Source organism: Saccostrea echinata, unplaced genomic scaffold (assembly GCF_033153115.1).
Source record: "Saccostrea echinata isolate AGI-Se365-2 ecotype Australia unplaced genomic scaffold, CSIRO_AGI_Sech_v1 ptg000016l, whole genome shotgun sequence".
NCBI classification, from domain to species: Eukaryota; Metazoa; Mollusca; class Bivalvia; order Ostreida; family Ostreidae; genus Saccostrea; species Saccostrea echinata.
Genome location: NW_026889765.1, coordinates 17632057 through 17642401, shown reverse-complemented (window position 1 = coordinate 17642401; position 10345 = coordinate 17632057). Strand labels below are relative to the sequence as shown.

Here is a 10345-nt window from a genome sequence, read left to right as displayed (position 1 = left end):
TATTTCTTTCTGAATCATTGAAATTACTTGTTTTTTTTTTTTTTTTTTTTTGTTTTTTTTTTTTTTTTGTTTTTTTTTTTTGTTTTGTTTTGTTTTGTTTTTTTTTTTTTTCATATGACCTCCTTAGTGCTAATTGTGACGTCATGAACTTGTGCATTTTCCCGTATCTTCTTGAAAAAGCGGAAGACATCAAATTTCAGTAGAATTTTCCACTAAATAATATAGAGCACATGCATCGCCAACAAAGATTTTGATAAATGTGATTATTTTAAGGATTTTACAAAACATATCCAAAAATTGAAGTGGGCGACAGTTGTGAACACTATTTTCTTACGGAAAATAACCCCAGAAATGAGTCATTTTCAGGCCTTTTCTGTTTAAAACGTCGAAATGTAACACATTAATGATGTAGTCATATTTCCACAATAGTCCTCCTTCATGCCATATTCTTTCATGATTTATCACATCATCTACTCAACTCATATTTTAGCCAATATTATAACTTTTTAAGAACATTACATTTTTAGGGCATATTAAAGCCGAAACCGTACCTACTTCTTTTCTGAACAATGAGCAAAGAATTTTAACATTGAGAGTAGCTAAATTACAATGAAGAAATACAATTGAGTTGTTATTAAATCATTATCTCATAAGTACATGACTTATAAGCAAGGCTTACACATTCTATTATCAAGATACGACTTCTCTAATTATGAATAACCTTCCTAACCTTTGTAATTTTCCATCCGCCTTTTTTTTCAAGAATGGTATCTGATGGTGTATTTTTTGAATTAAAATATTTTTCCGTCTGCCATTTTTTAAAGTCATTCATGTTTCATAAATCCGCACAAAACTCATCGTCCCCTCAAATCAATATTTCCAGTGTGGTTTTACGTATCACATTAATAAGTCATTACGAGTTATATTTACAAAAGTATACACTCCTATCGTTTTCAAATATCAGTTTTTATTTGTGAAACATATCTACAGCATATATTATGTTATATACCTAAGATGTATCTAATCATCTAATATTAGCCTTTCGTTCTTTTAGACGCTTTTTAACTTTACTTCAATAAGAGATAAGATGACAAGATAATAAGCAAGGCTTGTAAAACAAATTTTTATTTTTTACCAAATGATAACTTCTGTATCTCACATATGATGTCTGCTGTGCTGGTCGCCCGCATGTCGCAGTGGTTAGAGCGTCTGCTCTAGAGTCGCAGAGTAAGGAGTTGATCCTTACGTCGCGGGTTCGAATCCCACTGTGGGACGTGGAGACCGGTCCTTTGGATGAGACCGTATAAACCGAGGCCTGTGTCGCAGTGGGTGCTGGCATGAAAAAGATCCCTCGCTGCTCAATGGCCGTTAGTGCCGAGTATAGGACAAAAATTGCAGCTTTCCACCGGCAAGTGGTGGCGTCTCCATATGAGTGAAAAATTCTCGAGAGGGACGTTAAACAAAATACAATCAATCAATCAATCTTCTGTGCTGCAGACTGACAGACAGACTGACAGAATGAAAAAATGATACACTTTATAACAACATGAATTGTCCTCTGCTGGTCATTTGTGCCCAAAATAAGGTCTCGCAAAAATTGGTTACTTAAAGTTAGTGCAAGACAACTGTTAACTGTTAAAGAGTCGCGTGGCGCAGTGGTTAGAGCGTTTGTTCTAGAGGCGCGACGTAAGGAGTTGCTCCTTACGTCGCAGGTTCGAATCCACTGCGGGATCCTTCGGATGAGACTGTATAAACGGAGGTCCCGTGTCGCAGTACGTGCTGGCACGAAGAAGATCCTTCACTGCTCAATGGCCCTGAGTGCCAGTATAGGTCAAAATATGAGTCCTCCACAGGCAACTGGTGGCGTCTCGATATAAGTGAAAAAATCTCGAGAGGGACATTAAACAACAAACAAACAGCAAAACTGTTAGAGAAATTGCTCTGCTATTCATAACTCATTCTTTTAAGTGAAACATAATACATTTAAATCGATATTGCATCCCATGTATTGTGATTTTGCTCATGAACCCTTAATATTTATATATATACACGTACACTCATTTCTTTTGTCAGATATAAATCTCCTTTATATACTTTTCGTTTAAAAATCCTCTTTTAATTTTGGCAAAAAAAGCAACACCCTGATTTCTTTTTTCCTGCTTTTCTCTGAAAAAAAACTGTCCATTTCAATGATAAAATGTTTATTTTCAAAGAAACATTAAACATCTGAAAGTGGAATTCAATAAATCAATGCACAAAAACCATGATTACTTATACACTTAAAAATTTTGCTCATTATACATCGAAAAAAATGCATCAATATAAATTTCATGTTTTGTATATATCTCGTATACCCCTTACTCATAAATAATTTACAACCTCTCCTAACTGACCTGTAGGAAATTATTTTCATAACGAGACCTTATATAAGGATATAAAATCGTATAAAACTGCTCAATTAGCTATTTCGTAAAAATTGCTACCAAAAAACTAAAATGACACAACTGCATTTCAGGATACATAGGAGAAACATATGTAAACAGAAAATTCTTAATTAAAGTTTGAAAATCACCCATTACTTTGTAGAGATATTATCTTTTCATTGGTACTGATTCTATTGTATACTGGGGATCTGAAATTCAAAATATCCATTACACTTTATTTTCAATAATTCAACGTTAAATAACGTATCTAATTTGATTTGTTTTCTTCAAGTAAAAGCATTGCTGTATATCATATTATTAAAAGAAAATTCGAAAGACAAATCAATTTTTTTTTAACTACAGAATCTTATTTACCAATTAAAATGCATAGAAATGTACAGTGATTCATTTTAAGATATATACTGTTTTAATTTGATGTGTTCTGTGATTCATATAAAAATGAGGAGGTTATATATGTCTTTATAGAAACACAAAAAAATTAATATTGGTACATCATAAAACCATCGCCTATATAAGTTGTTTTTCCCAAGCGTCCATTACTGAACCCTGTAGTCCTGCTAACTTCGTTGTGTATATTCGGACACGACCGTCTTTGTTGTGAGGATGAATAAGGTTGTAGTTTCGGTACTTGAAACTCTTGGGAGGATAATGACCTTAATAATAAATAAGAAAACACAATTCAAAGGACAATTAACCACAATAAATAACAAAGAAATTTGCTTATTCTAAGAAATAAAATATATAACGTGTTTAAAGTATTTTAAGTTGATAAACATGTATATCATACCTTTTCCCAATGTCTGTAAACGATCCATTCTGTGAGATGGCAGGAATAGGTTCTGGGGTGTGTATTTTACCATTCTTTGCTTCACTTACTTTTGCCTTGTATAATTTGCATGCTTTCAAAGTATATAATAGTAATGGAAGAAAGAAAGAACCATGTAAAAGACCAAAGGAAATAACCAGGAACATTAGCTTACCAAACGAAACAAAAATGTAACTACTGGAAAATGCTAGCATTAATATTCCCAAAAGTGTTGAAAATGCAGCATTAACGATTGGGCCACCAGCACGGTCCATAGCCTTTTCTAAAATTTCTTTTGGAACTTTCCCTTCCACAGAAAAAAATGCATGGCAGATATGAACGCTAAAATCTACAGAAAAACCAACACTCATGACCAGATGGATCATGGTAATAGAACTCAAAGTGAGATCCCAGTAGAACATGAATCCAAATATTCCAGCAAGGATACTAATTAGAGTTATACTTACAATTAATACTATTCGAAAATCTGGCATGAATATAAAAGTCACAAAGAGCATAACAACCACAGCAATACCCACAGTTTGTAAAGTACTGGGTAAAACTTGAACGTATTGTTCAAAATATACAAAGGCTGGGGTATAAATTATGCAAGGAAGTCCAGTGTTGTCCGTTATTTTTCGCATGCGTGTCATAAAATCTCCTTGCTCATCCGATGTTTTCATATTCTTCGCCTTTAAATAAAATCTGGATGACAGTATTTTCAAGCTTGAATTATCCAGAACTACGTCATTTGTAAAAGATTGTCCAAAAGGAGATGCTAAAAACTGAGCAAGACCAATAGCAAAATTTGATTCGGAAGTGTCATCATATGATGGATATTTTTTGTAATTTTCGAGCCAATTTATCTCAATGTTGTCATCAATGTAATTGTCCAATTTAGTTTTATATAAGACAGAATTTATAAGGTTTTGTGTGTCATTCCTGTGATAGTCTTGTATCTGTGTCACACAGATCATAATCATTGGTTCTGTGGTGTAATACTGTTCGTCCCATAAACTATACTTGTAAAAGTAAGAATCTTTTGAAGCTAAATTGAAAAGCTGTAAGCCTTGCTGAAGATGTATACACCCATAAATCGAAGAACCCAAATAAGCCAAGAATATCAAAACAATGAAGATTTCCCCAAAAATATTATTTAGAATTAAAAGTATAAACTTTTTGGGGTATCTTTCCAGAAGACTTTCTACATCACTTCTTCTTTGAGGGATATACCCAGAAATACAGTTCAAAAAGCACATAGATTTATTTGCGTACTCTTCTTTTGGTTTGACAACTTTACTGCACAAACAGTAGTGCCTGTTCTCCATAGTTCTTTCCTCATTAATCCTTATAGCCGGACTGAGGAAGAAAAGCTGGTTCAGGTAACAAAACAACACAGAAACACCTAAAAATATGAAGAACTCCTTAACTCGTCGTTTTCAAACTGATTTCCTTAAAATTTTGTTAGATATAATTACGGTACATACTTTTTGATGATGTGATTCGATATTCATACCTGTATAAATACAGAAATTTTGTATACTTTTGAAGACAGACGAATATCCAATAGCAAAAGCCAGAAAGTCTGTTAATGACGTGATAGTTATTGCAATGCCACTTTTCTTCATCATGAATATCATCCTCTTCTTTATATCACGGTTGTCGGATTGTTCGGACAGAGATGGAGCGTCTGCCATTCCGGACATGAGGATGAACATATCATCGATTCCAATACCTAATTTATTAAAAAAGAAAAAAAAACAATGAAAATTTCACAAAACATATAAAGTGCACTTTCTTAATTTCTTCAAACATTTCTGCAGATTCTCTCTCCTAATTTTTTCCCTAACAGTTTGAAGAGGAACTTTGAATTTCCCGAAAGAAAAAAAAATATATTTATGATTCTGAATTAATTTAACATGCATGTCTCTTATTTAAATTTTAAAAGATTAATAATTTATAATTTATTGGGGGGAGGTGAATAGTTTTAACATTAACCTTTTGTAATGCTATTTCTTTAAGTAGCTAAAGAACCAAAAGGGGTTAAACCCTAAATCAGTTTGGCGCTATTTGTGCTTTTCAGGAACACTGATTTGTAAAATACCCACCGACAACTAAAAATGGCATGACGCCGACGATGTTCGTGAATTCCACTCCTATAGCGCTGACAAATCCAAAGGCTGAAGCAATGGCTAATACGGGTGCAAGTACGCCAGCAAAGCCCAAGTTCATACGATTAGCTACGTTGTTACAATTTGTACTTAATAGGGCGAAATTCGCGTATGTCATCATAAGTGTAAATGTAACAGCAAACAATATTATATCACTATTTATATTCTTATTTAATTCTGTTTCAATGGAATCTGAGTAAACGTAAGCAATCTGTGTTAAGTTTGTCTTTATACTTCCCATTTTCGATATGAAAGCTGTTTCCCATGTCTTTGATAGCTGAGTGACGGTTGCATTGTTTTGTTGCAGGTAATATTGTAGCTTAACACCAACAGCAGAGGTCAATTTTCCGCTTTCTGAAACGGCCTGGGCAAGAAAAGGAGATAAAAGACTCGTGCCAAACATAGGATATGTGATATTATTGATAATAAAATTGTCTTGAAATGGCTGTGATAATATCACGGAACCAGATATTCCCTCAAAAGGATCTGATCCAGGGGCTAAGTCTGCATATGTTTTATTATCAACGGTTATGGCACTTATTATACTGTGAATATTGTTTATTTCGTCCACATAAGCTTGTGTTTTTATGTCACTCATGTTTTTTGAAAGGATCATAACACCTCCATAAAGTCCAAAATCACTAAGTTGGTACGATCGAAAATATCTGTCTGTCGGGTCTCCATACAAATTCTGTATAGTAGCTCGATCCTGTATTGCTTGACTGTCAATCGGTGTGTAAAGTTTTTCTATGTCATTTTCTACTTTCATTCCAAGTATTCCAATGATAAACAACAAGTTTACAATGATACATGAAACCATTATCGGAACCGGATAATCTGAAATTCGTTCTGCGAGTTTGCCGAAAAGACCCTCTATCGTAGTCTCCCATTTTGTGTGACATCTTTTACAGCCCGACATGCAATCACATCCCATTTAGACCTACAAGTAAATGATTGGTACGAAATACTCAATCTAAACAAACTTAACAAGTGTTTGTTGAATTATAAATGTTTCGAAAAATAAAATATATATCATAGCTAAAAGAAAAGGTTGTTTTTCATGTTTCAAGTTTTTTTTTCTACTTCCGGACAAAATTATTATTAAGAAACTGTAATGAAAATATTCTAATCTATACAAAAAAGGATTAAAAATATAATTATTGCTAATTTAATAAAATTATTATTTAGATAATAAAAAGGTTTTTTTTATATAAAATAATAATATCTTTGGTCTTAGCCATTTTTAATTTATTGGTAACAATCGAAAAAAGATAGAAAGGTATCTGTTGTTTTCCTGAAATGAATGAACAAAGTTTGTACTTTCCAAATTTCTCTATATAACACTATCGTTGGTATTTGGGGATGGGGCTAGGAAAGCTTTCCTAAACTAAAGGCATAATTCATTTAGCTTCCACGCATGTGTGGGTTGCACATTTCAAAGAAGTTAGCATACATTAATGAATTATGAGTACAATGGTGGATAAAATATTTACAATGAATGGTTTTGAAAAGTAGATAGAAATTTATGCTATAGTTTGAAAATACAAAATTGTAATCAAATATTACAGCTTAGTTTATTTAGATTCCTGGATTATAACCTGATTTAAAATTTGTTCTAGATATGGAAAATATGTAGTTCAAAGAGCTAGGTTCACTTTATGCATAAAATGGCCCTGTCCTTCTATCAATTAATTGACTATCACTCTCTTTCCCATTTCATATATCAAAATTAAGTAGAGACTTAGTGCTTTCATTTTCTATAACAAAATTTCTTTTTGAGAATCCAAGTATTGGAACACAAGCTTTGAGAATATGCAATATTCTTGAATTTTTGCAGAAAACATGCGCATTTGACTACCTTTAGCAAAAAATTAAAATATGGGCACAGCCGACGATCCAAAAATTGAAACATGTTTTGTGATCTTCAGAAACAGATCTTTCATTATGTAATTGCATATTTTGGATCAGAGGTTGTGCTCTATATGAAATATGGAAGAAATACCTCAACCTTTGGCCAATTTTAAGGATATTTAGAGGATATGGGAAAAATAACGTATTTTAGGACGTTATAATGCATTGACTAGTGAGAAAATTACGTCATGTTCAATAGATACATAGTCACCAAGGGTCCAGGTTATAAATACTGCATTTTCAACCAAAACTGAGCAGTTTCGATTTTTCAGAAATTCTCAGGGCCAAAAAAAAACCCTAAGTGGCTCTTGCTCTTTGCATTCTATGCTTGATAATTATGATAAAAATCCAACGAATCCAAAAATAATATCAAGCCTCTAATGATCTGATTTAAACGGCACTTTGGTTCTAAATGCCTGTTTTATTTAACTTTCCGAAATAATCCCCCATATTTTTACAGGAACAAATATTGCTTATCATTAATTCCGAATAAAATGTACATCTTCCTCTTAAAAAAATGTATGTAAGTTTTGGAAAGAAAAATAATTCAGATGGTACAAAACGTTTCACACCCATTTCATGTACCTAAATCAAAAGCATTATATTTTTTCGCAGAGTTTGCAGCAACGCAAACTAAATTAGTGGACATATTTTAATAAGATATCAAAATATTGTAATATATGCTATGACATTTCCGAGAAACTAATTAGACACATAATTTCTGTTTTAATTGCAAAACCAATCCTACAAAGAACATTTGAAAAGAACATTTTTACTATAACGGATAGAAAGTAACATGTCCAAAAAATTCAGAAACCTTTGTCTTCTCCTTACCTTTTAAAGTGTGTGTATTCTAGTTTGAAATTCAATCACAATCCAATTCCATTTCCGATTTGATCTTATGTGGCTAGCTGAAGATTTTTCACACAGAAAAATAAAACACTAGATTAAAATTGATAGCGCAAGGATCCTACACCAAAATTAGGAAAGAATGTCCTCTAATTAATGCACATTCTATATTATCATATGCTTGACCTAATTTCATTTAAATTCCCGATCTACCAGTCCAATGAAACCATTGGTTGAAAAAATCGACCAGGTAGTATTCGCAAATAAGGCACAAAATCACAAATTTTCCAAAACCTAAAAGACTGACTATTTACCGATTGTCTGCATTTGAACTTAAAGCTTTGCAGGTCTTTAAAATTCTAAGCACATAAATGATAACGGAAATAGCTTGTTTACCTGGAATCAAGTTTGACTAATTTTAGCAACAAGTAATCTTCAAGTTAGTTACCTCTTCCGGGGAAGACGACAATGTCTATTTAATTATGTGGCCTCATCAACTGAACTTATAAATACAAATGAACGTGAAATCAGCAGGTAATATCGATACATTAATAGTAATGGTGATAATAACCAGAAAAATCATTTGAGCTTAAAATGCACAAAAACTTTGCTATTATTTAAAATAAAATCAATATATTGTAAGAGGTTTTCCATTACATCAGAGCGATTATAAAGTGTACGATGCACCGTAGTTGCCTTTAATTATCTGATGCTCAAAATCATGATAGATCTCATCAGTAAATACCTGTGTAAAGGTAAATAATAACGAAAAGTGATCAATCTCATAAATCCGATAAACAATACATATCGTTAACAGGGCAAAAATATGGATTCCTGGAAACACAAGGGGGTAGGATCAGGTGCCTAGGAGGAGTAAGCATTCCCTGTTGACCGATCATACCCGCCGTCAGCCTAATGTATTAATCAGGTATCAATATTGATACTTTCGATTGATAGAGGACAAGCTACGGTAAAGTCTGAATTGGTCCCTTATTTGGGATAAAAATCAGTTAAAATTGTGGCAGTTTCCAATTAGAATAATGCTTGATTTAAAACCAGCATTAACATTGATTCAAAGTATATACAGGAGTCACAAGAGGATGACAAAGTAGAACATTTACCAAAATTCCTCAATTCCGATTGAATTTCATCAAATTTGAGATACTTTTCACTTTGGGAAACAAAGAGCACAAGCTTGTCTCCTGAGATTTTCATACATAAGATGTATCTGATACTAGTGCATGAAATATATAAATTTGGTAAATAGACAAGCTTTTGCTTTGTGCTTTCTGAAACAAAATGTGCTCTAAAATTGATAACAAGAGGCCCAAGGGCCTTAATAGTCACCTGAGTATAATGCAACAATGTAGAGGATCCATAGAGAATAAACCAAACTGATAAGTGAAAACTGATAGAGAAATAGGATGATCAGGATCAACGAAATAAATAGTCTAGTATTCAGTAACAACTCATAAATCAAGTCCTAATCTGCCCCCCATTTATCACTATCACCATAAAGACTATTAACTAACTATCAGTGCTTCTGTACTATTTTTAACCCCATATCATAACTTCCACATTGCCCTTCCTTGATCTTTGAAGAACATTTAATAATATAAGTTATTTTTGTCTCATTTTTTATTTATCTATTATTTACAAGTCTACCTGATCATTAAAACTATTAAAGTACTTTTTGTTATACACAGTAAAAATTCTGGCATACTATAAAACCTGGCCTGGCCCCTTTGGCCTTGCCTGGCCTCTAGGTTGGCCTGGCCTCTATTTTGGCCTCTAATTTGGCTACAAACCAAATTTTTGCCAGGCCTCAAATTTGGCCTCTGTAAAAATTTTTGGCCTCTATTTTGGCCTCGCCCAAAAATGATTTCTTTTTCAGAATTTGATTGATTTTATTGATTTTTTATTGGTTTTCAGATTATTTTTATGTTAAAGCAGAAAAATAACATATTTCGGTTGATTTGTAAATGCTCAGATTAAAATAATCATACACCATCACCACTCTGATTTATTTAATCGATTATCTTTGATCAGTTTCAATTTTGAAGACAATAACACAGAGCATATAATTTTCCATTCAATGTGAAAATACCACAATGTTTCAGTAAATGTGACTTTAATTTTATTTAATTTCCAAAGCAGAATTGATG

The 10345-nt window shown here is 32.6% G+C and overlaps 1 protein-coding gene across 1 annotated transcript; it reads right to left on the bottom strand.

Annotated features, from left to right (window-relative positions):
- Positions 1–2709: 2709 nt before the first annotated feature.
- Positions 2710–8364, bottom strand: LOC133188965 (patched domain-containing protein 3-like). Its single transcript, XM_061324431.1, has 5 exons — positions 8166–8364; positions 5358–6360; positions 4766–4984; positions 3232–4654; positions 2710–3097 (listed from the first exon to the last, which is right to left on the bottom strand). The coding sequence occupies exons 2-5, from the start codon at positions 6352–6354 to the stop codon at positions 2923–2925; spliced, it is 2814 nt and encodes a 937-aa protein (XP_061180415.1). The 5' UTR covers positions 6355–6360; positions 8166–8364; the 3' UTR covers positions 2710–2922.
- Between the last annotated feature and the right edge of the window lie 1981 nt (positions 8365–10345).